The sequence below is a fragment of the Ooceraea biroi genome, chromosome 1 (assembly GCF_003672135.1).
Source record: "Ooceraea biroi isolate clonal line C1 chromosome 1, Obir_v5.4, whole genome shotgun sequence".
Classification (NCBI taxonomy): domain Eukaryota; kingdom Metazoa; phylum Arthropoda; class Insecta; order Hymenoptera; family Formicidae; genus Ooceraea; species Ooceraea biroi.
Window position 1 is genome coordinate 6449891 of NC_039506.1, and position 18651 is coordinate 6468541.

Consider the following 18651-nt stretch of genomic DNA (forward strand, 5'->3'; position numbering starts at 1 on the left):
ATAAATATTCGGTTTTGAAAAAGCATTATTCAAGACGCTTTCAAAATGAATTTAGTACGTCTCATTAGCATTTCGATTATGATTAGATATCGGATAACGGCAAGAAAAGTATTTGCTGAAAATATCTTCTTCGCACGTAGTAAGCAGAAAATGCGATTTAAGGTGTATTGTTTTCTCGTTACTTGCAGGAAATGAAATTCTTACTATAGAACAAAAGTACCTAGAATTCTTGGAGAAGCATGGTATTTGAAGCACTACAAACACTACGCAACGAACTTACACCTTTAGGCCATAATACTGGTCGTGTTCATCAGCTATCCCTATTTATGATGTGTAGCGGGCGCGATGAATTACAGGTATTTCGGTATATTTGCTTTAGACTCAACAAACACATTATTGAAACGTAGCTTTTCAATGGACTTCCGTCTGCATCTCGTACTAATAAGCTCTACGAGAATTGAAGCTCCCTTATCCTTGAAATATCTTTTGAAACTAACTTACAACTGAAAATTTGATCATAGCAAATGGACACTTGTTGACAGACACGTGCAGGCTGGGATGGTAAAGGACCAGCCTCTAGAGCTGCGCTTATGGACAGACTGCAAAAATATTCTGCCACCTTCCATTATGTTACCACCACGCAGACTCCATTCTTTACTTTGTCAGGCTGTGAAATGCAAAATCAACAGTGCACGTATCATATTACTCACACGCAGTATATCTATGAATTTCATTAGAATTTAAAGAGTGTAGCATTGTGTATAGATGTTATTTTTAAAAAGTTGTTATATTTGGGTGTGTATCTTTAAACTTTGTAGCTAAAATCAGTACCATTGAATTTACGAATATCATTTAACTGCCCAAGTTTCAAAATAGAACATGCATATAGTCATTTAAACACATAAATATAACATATAATCAATTAAGTAAATAATAAACGCGCATATTATGATTTCATAAATAGAAATATAACAAGAAGAACACATTTATTATTTAATTATATGATCGTTATACAAGTTTACTTTCTTTAAAATTGTGCATTTAAATTAATTTTCATCAATATTTTTCTTATGTGTACGTATACGTGCGCACATGATTTCTAAACTATAAGCAATTAAAAATAAAGGACTTCTGGAGACTACTTTATCCTAGATATGCATTTGGTGTGAGCAGATAATGAAGTTATATTCCTTAAAACTTTTAAATAGACTTTTTTTTTAAATTTAACTTGTTTAGTTACAATATAATATTGAAGTGGAAACTTGTAATAAGTCTTTCTCTTATTTTGTTAAGAGAAGTAACTTCAAAATTGTAATTTACAAATCCACGGTTTTTTTTCAGAAGATGCATTTACAAAAAATTCTATAGTAATTTATAGACACATAAAATTGAATTAAATTATATCAATTTTTCTAATTATTATTATCGTATATTAATAAATTTTATATAAAGAATTGCGATTCGAGAATCGCTCTTCAGGATATCCGTTCCGCGGACATACGGCAGCTCAGGACTAGACGGCCCAGAAGATTTTCGCTCGTATGCACAATCCCGGCTGGTAAGTGGATGCAATTGTAACTGCATTCTGTAAAATTACACGCAAGATGAAAAAGCAAACTCATATTATTTGATATACTTATGGAATTGAATGTACTCTATATTACCTGTTTGTTTCCAATATCCTCTCGCTGTATCCTTCTCTATTTCCTTCTTTTTCCGTTGAATAGTTTTTGTACACACATTTAAAGTTTTCGATAATTATTATAAATCTTCTATATTACAATTGGCAGAGCGCTTTTAATTTTCATCCTGTTCGTCTGCCCTGTCCGCTGCATTCTGTAAAGTTACACGTCAAGAGTTAAGTACGCACGTAAACTTATACGCGAGATAAAAAAGCACCAGCTCATATTACTCGATCTTGCTTGTTTTTGTCTCGACCACTTACTTTTTCGTTAATGTTCTTTTCGTTCTTTCGTTGTAGAGTTCTGGTAGAAATATTTAATTGTTTGGATAATTGCACGTTTGACCGATGTAGTTTCTTCTTTATTACATCTTTTAGTTCTTGTTTACAGCAAACGTGCCATTATTTTGATTGATGCCGATGCAGCTTAAGACGAAGAAAGTATTCTGCATTGGACGCGTCGCAGGGGTAGTTCACAGGTGGAATGCAAGAAAAAGAAAAGGTCACGGCATTGGACATCGTGGACAATAGAGCACAATAGAGGCTGACGCGAAACGCTATCATTTCCGCATTATTAGCTTGGGAATCATGCAGATTATTAAACAGTCGAAAATAATTGTTGCGGATTTATAATGTTGTATCATTATTTATATTATATATTATTTACATAGAAATATAATTGTACTTTTTTAAATGCATATCCTCTTTTTGATAAGTACATGTTAAATGAATTTTTCTTTAACGAGACTATATATGTCATAATGACACAACAGATTTTATATAAGTTGTTGAAAATAAAGAGGCTCCGAATATTATGTAAATTATTCATAAATTATATAATCTCATCTTTTGGCTAAACATTTCGAAAGAAATCTGATGTATTTTCATGATTAAATTATTCGAAATCCATTTCAGATGATCTACAATTCACGATAGAATTTAGGATAAAATTCTATTTATAATTTTGTGTGTTTTGAGAGAAGGATTTGCAGTTAAAAGATATTGTGATTGGTCTTAGATTAGCTTGCGCAACGTACGTTATACAATTACAGTTTAATATGAAAATGCACATGTTTAGCAATTAAAAGTAAAATTATAAATTTTTGTCTTTATTTGCTCAGTGAAAAGGGATAATCGATATTCGGTCATATACTAACACATATTTTTTCATTCTTATTTGTACAACCATTTCTCTCTCTCTCTCTCTCTCTCTCTCTCTCTCTCTCTCTCTCTCTCTCTCTCTCTCTGCGTGCATGCATGTGTGTATGTGTGTGTGTGTGTGTGGTGTAAATTAAAAATTTTGTGGAAGTTATTATTATTGCTTCCTTTACGACGTCATACAACGATAAAGTACAAACATTCATGATAAATGGGTAATTCGATATTTTACTTTACACAATAAAATAAGTTCATAGTGCTTAACTAAAATTCATTATTAAGCTTAATACAAGAATGAATTAAATGAATTAAAATTCAGATATGTGTACATGCGAATGAAATCTGTAACATATTTAAAGATAGCTTATTTAGATTTGTTACTATACACTTTGTTACTACACGATTAATTGCTGTACCGTTGCAGAACTGCGAAATCTATTGAGTCACAAATGAAATATCTTTCCGAACTACGCAAGAAATTATGAATTTTCGTTTTGGATTATAAGTGCTAAGGCACCAGAGGTAAATGCAAATGATAATATAGCGATTGACGTTATTTTCTGTTAACATTAGGATCATTAATTACAGAAGTTTGCTTTACGTGTAAATGTGTTTAATAGTAATACATATATTGCAAAGATATCTGTACATGTTTACATATATAGGTACAGCTTACAGCTTAGTGTTTGATACTCCTATATATTCCGTCTCCGCTTTATTTTAGACAATGAAACAAATTGAATTTCACTTTTTGATATACTCATCCCGTTAATTGCCATTGCATGCCGAATATGATTTTATTTTAACTTAAATAACGATATTTTACATCATCAGATCAAACCTGGATTGCTTTATTAATATTTCACGGCTGTTTTCTCCTATACGCGTTCTAATCTTTATGGATTTTTATAAATTGTTACATAATAATGACAAAAAGCAGATTCACTAGCTTTATTACATATTATTATTTCGTACTGCTAAGGTGTTATCACGCATGTGTAATATAGTATTGTAGTTGTTGGGTACAAGTGAAGTAAGAGATAGTAGATTACATTTTTTGATATATGGCAGTTAATAAGACGAGTGTAATATTAATAATTTTTAAGCATTTACCTATATATGTATGTTTGTCATTCCAGATAGTTTAATGTTTGTTTGATTACATATAAATAAATTAATTCTCACTTAAAAACATTTCTGCGATACATGTAAACCGAATAACTTTTCTTGCACAAACAGTAGCTCTATAATTCTAACTAAAAATTTATATATTTTTTTTTTATTGAAACCACACAAGTTCGCAATATATCTGATATATAGGTTGCTACCTTGCGAGGGATCATTAAATTTTGTGGACCGAGTAACATTTGAAAGTATTCGATGTAGAAATAATTTTGTTGCATTTTTGCAGCGACACATCAAAGTACGCAGTTTAAAACGTCATCCGTAAATGTGTGAGAAATTGCTTTATTATTTTAGACATCTAAAATATAAGAATAATTTAAAAAATAATAAAACAATTTCTCACACATTTATAGACATCACTTTTTAAACTGCGCACTTTGATGTGTCGCTGCAAAAGTGCAACAAAATTAATTCTACATTGAATGCTTTCAAACGTGTTACTCAGTCCACAAAATTTAATGATCCCGCGCAAGATAGCAACTTGTACTCAATATATATTGCGGACATATTGCGAACTTACATAATCTCAATAAAAAATGAGAACTGCAAATAAAACGTCAAGAAATAGTTTGTGTTTCTTAATCAATAAATTTATAATAAAACTCGAATACATCCGAGATTGTTATTTACAATGTGTTTTTATTAGTGTAATTATCATAGTCAAATTTGACAAAATTCCTGTCAAAACGTAACTGTCTACGATACTGCCCCGACATCATATGGATGTACTCTATACTTCTTGCTTATATAATTTTATCCTTACACACCAATCCTAAGACGGAATTTGCATCATTTTCTACTCTGCCGTATGACCTACATTATCGTATTATGCTGCATCATATCTTCTCGATCATTAGTTCTGACGATTAAATAATCACTCAACATTTTAATTGAGATAATACAACAAATATCATATATATATATGGATGCATATAAAATATATATAAAGGTAATATGAAAAAGAAAAGTATATGCGTAAATACGAAAATTACACTCAATGGTTGGTTTCGGTTTTTAATAGCTTGCAGGCGATTTAGCAGTTGTTGCTAACATATACATCCCTCCTATTACCTCCATATAACAAGGTAGATGCAAGGTAGATTAAGAGCGACATGAGGTATAGAAGAGCAACTGCAGAAGGCAGTAAAAGGTCAGTATGACAATCAACAGGATAATACGACAGTCAAATGTCAGTATGACAGTCTTTTGAACACCATGAGGTCATGGGAACACCGACGCGCTGTAATTCGCTACGATACCATCGATACCATCTCGTACCAACCACTGCTATTCGACGAATTGGTTTCTAGCGATACTGCAAACAATGGAAAAAAGAGAGACACGTGAGAAAGAAGCAACGGGATTACCAGCTAATCGCGACAATTTCGCTTTCGCTGTGAAAAGCTTAATGTACTATTATTGTTCGGGAAAACTCACCAGTCTTATCGTTTTCAGTTGCTTCCGCGGATGATGACTTAGGGCCCCATATCCTCACTGTAAAATCATCAGACACCGAGGCCATCATCTGGTGATAAACAGGGTTCCATGAGACGCAATTGACTGTTCTGCTGTGCCCCGTGAGAGTTGCTATAGGCAGTTCTCTTTTAATGTGCCATACGTAGACCTTATTGTCTGCGAAAGTGATCATTATTACGCGATACTGTTCGCAACTCGTTATTCAAGATAATCAATCAAGTCGACGATAAATAAAACGCAAGGCGTTTTGTTAAAGGCAAGACGCAGGACGAACCTTCACTCCCAGATGCAATAAAATCTTGATTAACCCCTCCGAAACAACTGTGAATAGTAAAGTGTCCTTGGGTAACACCCTGGAAACGCCTTACAAGACACCTGTCTTGTAAATCCCAAAGATGCACACCCTGATTCGCCACGTTGAGCAAAGCGAGCCGGTCCGCTTTGTTTACGCTAAATGACATGACAGGATGATCCTCCTGCAGTCTGTAACAATAATCCTGTTAAAAATCTTGCCCAGCGAGCCAATCAAACCGGACAACACAGCTCACTATACACATATCGACTGTTATGAGCCACATACATTGTGAAATCGCACAAATCGTCGAAGTTGTATCCACGGATTCGATGATGCGTATCAGCCGCTAAGACGGTCTTCCCGTCGCTTCGGCACCACAAACACTTTACTCTGACTCCTTCCCAGGAGTCGCACACGTTGCCGTCCATATCCTAGAAATGTGTATTTTGTGTTGAGAATTTTGAGAGAGCAATCTTTGTGCCGCGCCGCGAATGAGAGATTATTACGTCGTGAATTACAATCATTACTGTTTTTTTTTTTTTTTAAAGATTAACGTACACATTGGTAGAATTGTCCACGAAGACCTCCCGTCACGAATTTATTCGAATCACGATGCCAGGCACAGGCTGTCAATGAGTCGTCCGTACTTTGAGTCAATTTCACACGCAATTCACAATCAGGCGTATCCACGCTCCAAAGCCATAGCTCGGGACAGTCTTCGGGGCCGCAGGCAATCAGATGACTGCTATCAGGACTCCAAGCGATTAGCGCAACACCGTACGTATGTCCTTCGAGCGTCTTTCTATGTGTCACCTTTAGAGTTTCCTATTGCATTTGGAAAAAAAACAAGTTTTAATTATATATTTTCCAAAAACGAAATTATGTAGATAGTCCATCAAAGTGCGGATTCTTTATCTAATTTTGAGTCAATTTTCTTTAAAAAATTTCTATAAAATTGTTCATCTTTCAATTTTCTAAATTAAAAATCTAAAAAGATAAAGTATATCTTAATTTAATTGACACGTATAGTTTATAATTTTGTTTTCATTTTTTTAAGTTAAATTTTAAAAGACTTAAAACAAGTTTTTTCACATTTTCAATTGCTTATTCTTATTATAATTAAAGAACTAAAGATATCCTTCAGTACACACTTTTTGTAAAGAAAAAATTTATTTAAAATTTCGAGAAACATGCACTACTCAAAGGAAAGTGTTTCTAATAAGAAATATTGTTGTTAATGATTTTTAATATTATGTTATTCAGCATTATGAATATATACTTACTGGATCTACGTCCCATATAATTACAGTCATATCTTTAGAGCCTGTAGCGAGTTTAAGACCGTCGGGAGAAAATTTGCAATACCAGACTTCGTCACAATGGTCATTGAGTATCTGTATAGTATGGCATGGAAACTGTTCCTTGCCGCAATCATGATCCACAAGTAGAGAGACATTCTCTAGACTCGTCTATTTCGGATAAAAAGTTATTAGATTTATTTTAGAATATAATAAATCTATTTTCTTATAAAATATATAATTATTTTGTTTGTGTTTCATATTAATTTTCTTTTTTCGTACTTTTCTCTTTCTTTTATTTCAATTATTCCGTATTTTCGATAAATTAAAATCAATTCTTTTTTATTTATAACGTAATCATAAGCGTATGATTACCCTTTTATATACATATAAAAGGTTTCTTTTATACATATTCTTTATATAAAAATTTATTAATTTATATACGATAATAATAATTAGAAAAATTTGATATAATTTAATTCAATTTTATGTGTCTATATAATAACTATAGAATTTTTTGTTAAATGCATCTTCTTGAAAAAAAACCGTGGATTTGTAAATTACAATTTTGAAGTTACTTCTTCTTAAAAAATAAGAAGAAAGACTTATTACAAGTTTTCCACTTTCAATATTATATTGTAACTAAAACAAGTTAAATTAAAAAAAAAGTCTATTTAAAAGTTTTAAGGAATATAACTTCATTATCTGCTCACACCAATGCATATCTAGGAGTAAAGTAGTCTCCAGAAAGTCCTTTATTTTTAATTGCTTATAGTTTAGAAATCATGTGCGCACGTATACGTACACATAAGAAAAATATTGATTGAAAATTAATTTAAATGCACAATTTAAAGAAAGTAAACTTGTATAACGATCATATAATTAAATAATAAATGTGTGTCTTCTTGTTATATTTCTATTTATGAAATCATAATATGCGCGTTTAATTATTTACTTAATTGATTATATGTTATATTTATGTGTTAAATGAGCTATATTGCATGTTCTATTTTGAAACTTGGGCAGTTAAATGATATTCGTAAATTCAATGGTACTGATTTTAGCTACAAAGTTTAAAGATACACACCCAAATATAACACACTTTTTAAAAATAACATCTATACACAATGCTACACTCTTTAAATTCTAATGAAATTCATAGATATACCTGCGTGTGAGTAATATGATACGTGCACTGTTGATTTTGCATTTCCACAGCCTGACAAAGTAAAGAATGGAGTCTGCGTGGTGGTAACATAATGGAAGGTGGCAGATATTTTTGCAGTCTGTCCATAAGCGCAGCTCTAGAGGCTGGTCCTTTACCATCCCAGCCTGCACGTGTCTGTCAACAAGTGTCCATTTGCTATTGATCAAATTTTCAGTTGTAAGTTAGTTTCAAAAGATATTTCAAGGATAAGGGAGCTTCAATTCTCGTAGAGCTTATTAGTACGAGATGCAGACGGAAGTCCATTGAAAAAGCTACGTTTCAATATATGTGTTTGTTGAGTCTAAAGCAAATATACCGAAATACCTGTAATTCATCGCGCCCGCTACACATCATAAATAGGGATAGCTGATGAACACGACCAGTATTATGGCCTAAAGGTGTAAGTTCGTTGCGTAGTGTTTGTAGTGCTTCAAATACCATGCCTTCTTCCAAGAATTCTAGGTACTTTTGTTCTAGTAGTAAGAATTTCATTTCCTGCAAGTAACGAGAAAACAATACCACCTTAAATCGCATTTTCTGCTTACTACGTGCGAAGAAGATATTTTCAGCAAATACTTTTCTTGCCGTTATCCGATATCTAATCATAATCGAAATGCTAATGAGACGTACTAGAATTACATTTTGAAAGCGTCTTGCAATAATGCTTTTTTCAAAACCGAAATATTTATTTAAAAAGTTTTTGTTTAAAAGAAAAAGAAGATACGTATACGTGTTAGTTATAAGTACAATCTTGAACTTGCACAATCCTGTTTACGGAAAGACTCAAGTCCTCTAAAGGTTATCAGATTTATAGTACTTTTTATTTTGATGTCGATGAGCTGTTTATGTTTCACTATCCTATCTGAGGAATGCCAAATATTTACATGTTCGATCCTTCAAGTGTCGAAACTTTCACGTTACATTTGTAAGGAATACACTTGTTGATCTACATCAGCATCATTTTCACGAGTATAATTATTAATAGACCACACAGATCCAGCTTGGCCTAAGTATTACAGACGCATTTTGTATTATTGCAGCGAAAGGCACTTACCACTAAACTCTGATTTGCACTGTTTAAAAAAGACTTGAGTTCATTGAGGTCATGGTCTGCTTTGTTCCAGTCACCGTCCATAACGTGCTGCCTAAATTTTGCTGCAGCGGGATGATCTAATCGGCATCCTGACTCTTGCATAAGCAGGTCTGCTGTCCGACTACGAAACAATATTTCTGTCATTAATCATTGTTAGCTACGACTTACGACAGCTAACATTTGACCTTGTTAGACAATGGATAAAATTTTTTTACGAACAAAATCATTATTAATAAATTTATATAAATTTCGAAGACGGTATACAAGTTGTACGCGTGTACGTGTGCGTGGGTGCACGCGCGCACGTATGTATGCACACTGAAGCAGATATACATGTACGTGTTGTGTCTTTGTTGATAAGTAACTGCTGCATATCAGTACAACTCTTGGTATTTCTGACCGCTATCAAGATGATTTGGTAATGTAATATAGTTTAGAAACTTCCCGGCATATCTTAACGACTCGAATATTTTACTCTGTGCCACCTTTGTGCTGTCATCGTAAAATATAATGAGCAGATACGTATACTGCTGCACTTATATTTCAAAGTTCTATAATTAGTTCTGCCCCATCATGCAGACACAATCTGTCACAATTTTCTTAGACAAATAAGAATCAGAAGAAAAGTATCCGTGTTTGCAGCTAATATGTAAATTTTATTGTTTGCTGTTATTAAACTGATTAGACTAGTTCGATCAATGATTTAATCGGAATTATTGTATTGAGAATTCTCAAATTGTAGTATTACGTACTCCAAACCGACTGTTTTTAGATGCTGTCCGATAAGTCTCACAATATCTTGATTAGTTTTGTCCATTATCTTCGGGGGTCCCAAACTCTGATTTCTTTCCCTGTTTACACCATTGACGTCATTATCTGATTCCAATAATAAGTTGCCGTTAGCATGAAGTCCACCGGAGTCTGCTTTAGCTCCATTTTGCTGTAGTCCAGAAGATACGCCACCATTCGATGCCTGTTGTTGCATTACACTGTCGTGTACACTGGAATATTGTTCGCGATAATAATACTGACAGTATCGCAATACCTTACTTAATAATAATTCGTGGATTTTAATATTTCAACTTATATTTAAACAACAGTATTTATATTTTGCAATTTTCCAAAATTATCGTGAACTGCATATTAAATAAATAAATAAAAAAAAGAATATAGCTACAACGCGCACAAAACATTGCCATAAAAAGCAAAATAAAAAATAATTTGCAAGAAATAAATAAAGAAACCTCTGAAGATTCTCTGAAAACGATCGTACGGGACGATTTGTCACGGGTAAAAAATCTCTCTGTCAAAGCACTCGCGCTTGTGTGTACGTGCGTGTGTGTTTGTGTGTATGTATATGTGTTGCGTGACTTGAAAAATAAAAATGTTCACGGAATCCCATACGTTACCGATAGTTATCCATGTCCGGACTAAGGGAGTGGTGCTCGTCCGCTGGTCGTAGAGTAGCCGATAGAGAACTACGAGACCTTTTACGCGGTGGCGGAGCGAGTCCACCGTCGTCCGACTCGCTGCTCGAGGCCAGGCTTACGCGCGTACCGCCCCGTTTTTCACACGATTATTGTCCCCCAAGGTTAACCGCTGGCGGTTGGCTAGCTGGGGCTAGGGCCGAAGCTGGAGCACACACGCGGCCACGATTGCGTCAAGCGCGAAAAAGTCTTGGCCTAGTCTTCCACCTTTTTTTTCTCCTCTCTACTTGCTGCTCAACGGGTCTATATAAAAGTGGTCACGTCTCCGCGCGTGTTCCTCGCGTCAACGGACCAGTCACCAGCTATCCCCCTCGTCGTCCTCCGTTGCTGCTTCACCCGACGTGCTCGACGGGAGAACGAACTGGGGCAGGATCCGCTCGCCAGGACCGATGCGACCCAGGGAACAATGACTGCAACACAGCTGATACTTGTTTGGATCGTCGTTTACGTCACGCCGTGCTCTTCTTTGCGGATAAGCTAGCGATCGTCGCGCCTACTACATCCGCTCGTTACGCGTTCGGCTATATCGGTCGCTCTGCCTGCCTCGGGTTTTTCGGGCTTCTTTGTCCATTTAAAGTTGCTCCGCGCCACGAGATGCCGCTGTACGGGCAACTTTTGATCGAATTCCTCGAGCATCTCCCGAATAAACCGAGTTATGATGCGTTCGCGCTCGGCAGCGGGGCCGTGGCGTCATCTGCCAAAGTTTACTGGAACTGCGACGATAGCACGAATAGATTCTGCTAGACGGATAACGCTGGAATTCTGTCGCGAGTTCACTACTTCCAAAAATTGAAAAGATCGATGAAAGATATATCAAGACAGGAAATAGTTTAGCAGACCTATGTTATCGAAAAATAATAAAAAAGCTACTCAAAAGTTCAGCAACGTATAAAAGACCTTTGCAATCTAAAAAAGCAAATAAAGGATTCATATAAAGATATGTCTCGTATCTTACCTTCTCGTTGAAAGAATTCGAGAAGAATGCTTATATCAGGAAATCAGTAAAAGTTTTTTTTAATAAAATAAACAATTACAAGTCTCTTTTCTAGCTAAATCCATACAGAACAAAAATTCAAAAGACATTGCAAAAATAGTACTGATACGAAGGAGTACTGATTCTCAATTAATTAATTAATACAATATTTTGAGAAAAATAAATCTAGATAGTTTTGGCTACGAAATACTTTGTCATGCAAAAAATTCTTGAAACGAGAGAACAATTAAGTATTACACATTACAATTAAGTAAGAAATGTGTTTATATTTTCTCGAACTTCAAAAATATATTAAATATATAAATTATAAATTATAAATAAAATTATAAAATAAAATAACAATTGCAAACGAGCAAGAAAGCGATTAATTCTTATTGCAACAATCGAATTGAAACAATAGTAACTTAATCATGCATTAATAATTTAATAATAATATGTTTCATTAATCGTTCTGTTTAAAATTAAACTTCTGTTACCTGACTGAGTTTTCCAGATCAATACATTAATTTGCAACATATATTCGTTATTAAAAACACTTCTCTATATATAACTTTATATTTATATAAGTGTATAAATAAATATAAAACACTCGAATATAATGTTACAATCCGACAAACAAGTTGGTAATCTTCGAAATCGGGATTCTAGCCTCTCCTCGCGGAGAGGTATGTACACTCGCGCATACTTGCGACTAAAGTGATTATTCCGTAGCTGAAGTCGGTGCGCTGGAGGATCGGAGGAGCCGAATGGTGGAGCGTGAGCCGGCGTGTGCCGCTAAGTCAGTCACTCGCCGGACGTCGGTGTAGTACGTCGTGATCGTGTTCCTTGTGTGCGGTTGCAGGCGCTCTCCTCCACATCGCTCGTCCGCGAAGCAACGTTCTCCGCTCACGTTTACGGTGGAGAATGCCGTTTGTAAGGACGCCGCTCTGAGGAAACCATTCGACGCCATGATCGGCCTGTAAAAAAAGCCCGCGGAGAAGCTATACGTTCTCCGTTCTCTCGTCTCGTCCCCTCGACCGGCGACACAAATTCGGCCCCGGATAGATCGACTCGAGCGGATTTGGCCTCTCGCGAGGAGTCGCAGTGTGAAAACGCGCGGATCGCACGACGACGTAACACGCGCGCGCGCGTTGCGGGTGCGGGAGTTCAACGTAGGAGAGTTCGAAGCGGAGTTTGTGCCCTGTGCTGTGCCCCGTCACGTACGAATGTATCTCGGTTCGCGAGTGTTTATCTTCGACGACCACCTGTTGCGCGGCTAATCCGCGCACGTTCCTCTTGTGTCACGTTGGATTAACCGGATTACGCACATCCCGAGAGACGCTCCTCGCGGGAAGATAAATCGTTGACCGCGAGAGTCGACGCTGCCTGAGCCGCGAGAGGAAAGGTAAGACGAACGCGCTCGCGCGCTCGCATTTTTCGCCGCTCGCTCGTGGGTGAACGGCGTGACGTCACGATTCCTACATATATATATAATCGCCGTGGCATATAACATTGACACTAATTCGCGCGCGGAACTCGCCGGCGGTTACTCTCGTAATCGCCGGCTATTGATGAACAAACAAACGTGCGTCGGTCAGCGCGTTCGCGCGCAAATCGATTTTCGCGCGCGTGTCCAGTGGCGTAGGCACGCGACGCGAAAGACACTGTTGTTACTGCATTTTCTCGTGTTTCGAGCTCGTCGAATGCCACCGAACGGTGTTTGAGCGATCGATCAAACTGCATACGATCGAAGAGCCTCGCGCCAGTGGAATGCTGTCATCGAGAATTAGATATCACTCCGATTGATATCGGAGATGGAGACAGATATTTTTGCCATTCTTGTGACACTCTTCTTGTCAAAATTCCTGGAACGAGATAGATATAGTTGTGTATTATTTTGTATGAGCATAAAAATGGACGAAACGATTGGATCATATAACTCTTTTGATATCATGGAAATGAGATGCATTCTGCATTGTTTTGTTTTGAATCTCAGTAAGTTTTAGAGAGATCGTTACTTATTTTATTATGACATAAATCGCACGTATTATACAACACATATTTTATAGAAAAATGTTCAGTTTTTTTTTCTAACAAAATAATCTAATAATGAATTTTCTAAGTTAAATTCTAAATATAAGGTGTTTCATTAGTAAATTTTTGTGTTTACTCATTTATATATGTTTATATATGTTTATTTTAAACTTCTCCGAGCGAATTTATCTCATCTAACTTATTAATATGAAATAAATTACGTATTAATGTTATGTTATTCTACCAATAATCGTTGTAAAATGTTTATTTTTAAAAATATACGAAAAAAAACTCATGATTTAAAGAATAATTATAATATTGGAATTTTAGGATAAAACAGCTAAGGCTTTTGTGTAGAGAAATTTATATTTTGCGATTTAGAAATAGTAAATTTCATATAGAGATCATCATAAAGAGAAAAGAGAAAATCATAAAGAGATTATACGTAATAATTTCTCTATTCTTATCGAGGTTTCAATAATTATTTAATAAAAAGGTTGCATCTCATCAAAAAGCTAAGTTTTTATTTATAAAAGAGGTAAATTTACAAGAGATCTGCAACATGTGTCTGCAGAAAATAAAATGGTGTGGGAATAATTTCTGGTTAAAAATTAACTTATAATGTTGAAATAAGTTCTTTCTCTGAGTTCTTTATTTTTTAAGAAAATAAAACAATTTTTGTATACGTGAAACACATGATATGACGCGACAACGTAAGCTAAATGTATAGCGCGGCGGCATAGCAAAGCAAAGATGAAGAAGAGATTGCAAGGGCTTCACTCGGCGGCAAGAAGCGAGAGGAAGGGTCAGTCTGTGAGATGGGACACGGGAATATGCGTGAGCGCGCATTCCACAATGGACGCGCATGCGCATGCCGCGTGGCTGACGCGGTTCGCATAAGCTGTTCACGACACCCGCGCGTTTGTTTGTCTATATGTCATTATTAGATTTAAGAACAACTCAAAAATTTTATCGCCTTAACGAAATTGACGCAATTAAAAATTAATCTCTGCCATTTTTTTGCCTTTTCAGTAGTAGTAGTTCAGTAGTAGCTCTCGAAAGCGCTCGAAATGCTATTCGCTGTGGCGTAATGATGAATAATATGCTAAGTAATCAATATAACGTAATGTTATTGCATACACGCATGACATACACAACTTATGAAGCTTATAAAACTGAAGACGCTAAGCAGATTATTTTAAATTTCGATTGATAAAGTCGGTTTTGTAAGACCGATTTTTCAGACTCTTTTGTTTGGTCATTATCATAGTCCTTGTCTAATATATTATATATAATTTATTTCAATTGAAGAATACGAACATTATTTTATCGTCTTAAATAGTTGTCAAGTTTTTACCGTAAGGAAATACCTTTATGTCCTCTTTTATAGACTTTTTCATGCAACTGTATAGAAAATTGACATAGTAAGAAATTATTATCCCTCTCAAATTTTGAAAAATTGATTGCATGACTTTGCCAATCGGTGGAATAATCTTTGTCTACTTCGAAGATATTTCTGTGGTGTACATATTTATGAATATATACACACACATGTTTATTTGTAATACAAAATTTTTTAAATCGTAAAAAATTGAGGTAAAGAAGAATGTAAAATTTACATGAAATGAAAGGCTCATACCGTGTGATACACGCATGATGTTAAAAAGGATTAAAATATCAGAACGGCGTGAGATAGCGTATCCGATGCGGTCCGTTTCCGGTGTAATTAGGAAAGAGAGAAGAGCTCTGGATCTTGCATCGTGACGCGTAGTGAACTGTTTTAATACCATGTGTCCTAACGTTTATATGATATCGTGTATTATCACTCCCTACGTTACGTGCCGGATCTGACCGCTTTTATATACTTTACGCACTCAGATTCGGATCACGTGATTCTGTGTGTTTGTCCCGTGTAAATATAACCGTTGCAAAATATCTTTCGAGGCTGAGCTGGAGGTCGTTGTGGTAAGCAAATAATACCTGGGTTCCTTTTGTTTCGTTAGAAACCGATGTAGTTACACCGTAATGTAATAAAAGCATTGCAAACGACGAAGAAGCACGAACACAGAAATTATTAAAAGTGCAAATTAATTTTAATTATTCCGAATTGCTTTGATTTTGATTTAAGCATTTAAATTCAAACATTGCATTTTTAACTGCTTAAAATGTTCTCTCTTAAAATAGTACTTTTTAAATAGTACTCTTTAAATGTTATGGTTAAAACACTCTTATCAATGTTTAAAAAGGGCAAATCTCATAATGAATTGAATTTTTCTTCAAGTTTGAGTTTTGTTAAAAAACGTTATCACGTCTGCACGTTTAATAAATCTGTGATTCATAAGACAGAAAACACTATTCTTTATAAATATGTAAATATGTTAAAGGTTTTCTCAATATTGCTTCAAACTTTGATTCAGCAAATTTATTTTTTAAATGCGTGTAAGATGGCTGCTCAAAAGATGTATCTATGATATAATATCGTACTCTGCTTGCATCAATGCATACGAATGCACAAAATATGCGTGCTCTTAAGTATTAACGGTAAATAATACTATCTAACTGCAAGGCAACATAAATTATGCTCACGCTTAAATATTCGCAATTTATATCGATGTCGCTTTTTGTAATTGAGCGTATTAGAAATATGCGTGCATTATTACATAAGAAACACGTGAGCACGCAAGCCTCCATAAGTATTCTCGCCTAAATTCTTTTTTTTTACGCGTTTACTGATCGTCGTTTTTGCTCATACGGTCACAAAACTTTATACACGTCACAGAGAAATTGATCGAGATTTTAAATAAAGATGCGATTCATTTATGATTTGTATTTTTATACATATAATAAATTGACTTGGCTTTTAAATTGACTAGTAACGAGCAGATTTTATGACTATTTTTATTTCGAATATCTCAAAGTTAATTGCCATTGATTTAACAACATATTGGTGAAATTGTTTATTTCCCGGAGATGTAATAATACGATTGCAAATGGAACGAGAAGGAATGGAGATATGAAGGCGCAGCACGCGCAGATGTTCTCTCGCGTTGATTTTTTTCTCCTTTCTTTTCTTGCTTTCCTATTTTCTATCGATTCATCGCCGTGATTACACTTTGGCACTTACCCCACGGCTAACTGTACAACTGTTTTCTTCAAAAAAGATATTCGATGTTTGTGTTGCGGTACGATTATGGTATGATTCTTGGAAGTTGCTGAAGTTATTCCGAATGCTGGAGGAATGCCGGAGGACGACTAAGACAAAGCGCATCATCCCTCTCTTCTCTCTCTCTCGGTTTATATCTCTTCTTAGCTCTCGGAGATTAGTATCTACAGCCGAGACGACAGATGGTGTTCGGTAGCTCCGCGATCCGGGCTCTATATAAAGTCCGGAGGTAGCAACCCTTCTTCTTTTCCTTTCTTTTTCCTTCTCGTTTCCTTCTTTTTTCTTATATTAACATTCATCTACTTTCTGACGCTATGCTTTAATAATCTTTAATATTGAACCAGTTTACTTAAATTATAACTGCATCGCATTGTGTTAAAGCGTGTATATAATAAAATTTTGATATAAAAATTATATGTTATACTCTGTGCATGTGCGTGTTGCGTGTGTGTGTGTGTGTGTGCGCGCGCGCGCGCGCTGCACATAGAGATAATTTTGAACTTATAATCAATTAATGGAAATATTTTTATAAAATCACATTTCAGGGATTTATTCATTAAGGCAATTAATTCTATCACAGTAGTAGTTACTCTTTACATAATTACTAGAAAAGCTGCAACAAAATATATAACATCTAATTAGATTTTGTAACGGAAACAAGTTTTCAAGAAGTTTCACAAGAAGCATATTGCTTTTGCCAAATGTGTTTATTACCGAAAATAATAATTGTTAGCATAATTGACAATATGCCGGAACTTTTTTCTGCACGAATTTCTGCAATAGATTAACGTAAAAAAAGAAAGGTAGTAACAGAACATTTTTCGTCAAGTTCACATATCTATATAATCAAACTTGGAATTTCATTCGACGCATTCCGATCCACGGCGTACCGTGCGAAATATGAGACGCTGAATCATTATTCTAAGACTAAATATAAATTCGACTCTTTTCTAATAGCCTCTTATAATAAATATAAAGCAAATTAAATATTAGGAGGCTATACGTGAGAGAATCTATCTATAAAAATATTTTTATATCGCATTTTACTCTCGAACAAGACATACATACGTTTTTCTCGATTAGATTGCCGATAAATCAGTTGCCGTCAAATGAAATAACGATTATCGACGCGAGTGAGCGAGTGAGTGAATGCAAAGAACAATAAACGAGGATAACAAACTAATACAAACATCAAATATAATTTTGCCCGAATAATAAATGAAAGATTGTTAAATAGCGATCCAACGATTATTTGTGCTGCGCATCGCTGATGTTGCATGGAACTCGGACATGAAAACCGCGTGTGCATTCCTTGGTTTTACTTAATTCTGGCATGGATACTAGTGTGCAGTATGTGCGCGAATGGAATGCAGCCTCCAAAGTGGGCTGCTCTTGGCTATCGGTGTGCATCGTGGAATCTGGCTACCTGGTGAAAGTACTACTACCTTCGCAGGCATTCTACACGCACCCAAGCGAGTGCGGTATATATATATATATATATAAATAAATATGTGTGTGGTTGTGCCAAGCGTGAGGCGAGACGTGTGGCTGCAGGAGGTATGGAGTGTCAATGCACTCTATTGTGTCATTTGTCACGGACA

At 35.3% G+C, this 18651-nt stretch overlaps 2 protein-coding genes and 1 long non-coding RNA gene across 3 annotated transcripts; 2 read left to right on the forward strand and 1 right to left on the reverse strand.

Moving 5' to 3' along the window:
- The first annotated feature begins 239 nt into the window (after positions 1 to 239).
- Positions 240 to 752, forward strand: LOC113562053 (WD repeat-containing protein 26-like). The gene is made up of 2 exons (XM_026970073.1): positions 240 to 356; positions 543 to 752. Exons 1-2 carry the CDS (start codon positions 240 to 242, stop codon positions 735 to 737), a joined length of 312 nt encoding a protein of 103 aa, XP_026825874.1. The 3' UTR covers positions 738 to 752.
- A 710-nt stretch (positions 753 to 1462) lies between these two features.
- On the forward strand, positions 1463 to 3358 carry LOC113562407. Its single transcript, XR_003406902.1, has 2 exons — positions 1463 to 1558; positions 2073 to 3358. It is a non-coding gene; the product is annotated as an uncharacterized LOC113562407 (long non-coding RNA).
- A 77-nt stretch (positions 3359 to 3435) lies between these two features.
- On the reverse strand, positions 3436 to 11534 carry LOC105277771 (WD repeat-containing protein 26). The gene is made up of 11 exons (XM_011336382.3): positions 10803 to 11534; positions 10146 to 10394; positions 9355 to 9514; positions 8625 to 8795; positions 8262 to 8435; positions 7079 to 7264; positions 6354 to 6620; positions 6081 to 6226; positions 5775 to 5983; positions 5462 to 5656; positions 3436 to 5339 (listed from the first exon to the last, which is right to left on the reverse strand). Exons 1-11 carry the CDS (start codon positions 10814 to 10816, stop codon positions 5275 to 5277), a joined length of 1836 nt encoding a protein of 611 aa, XP_011334684.1. The 5' UTR covers positions 10817 to 11534; the 3' UTR covers positions 3436 to 5274.
- Between the last annotated feature and the right edge of the window lie 7117 nt (positions 11535 to 18651).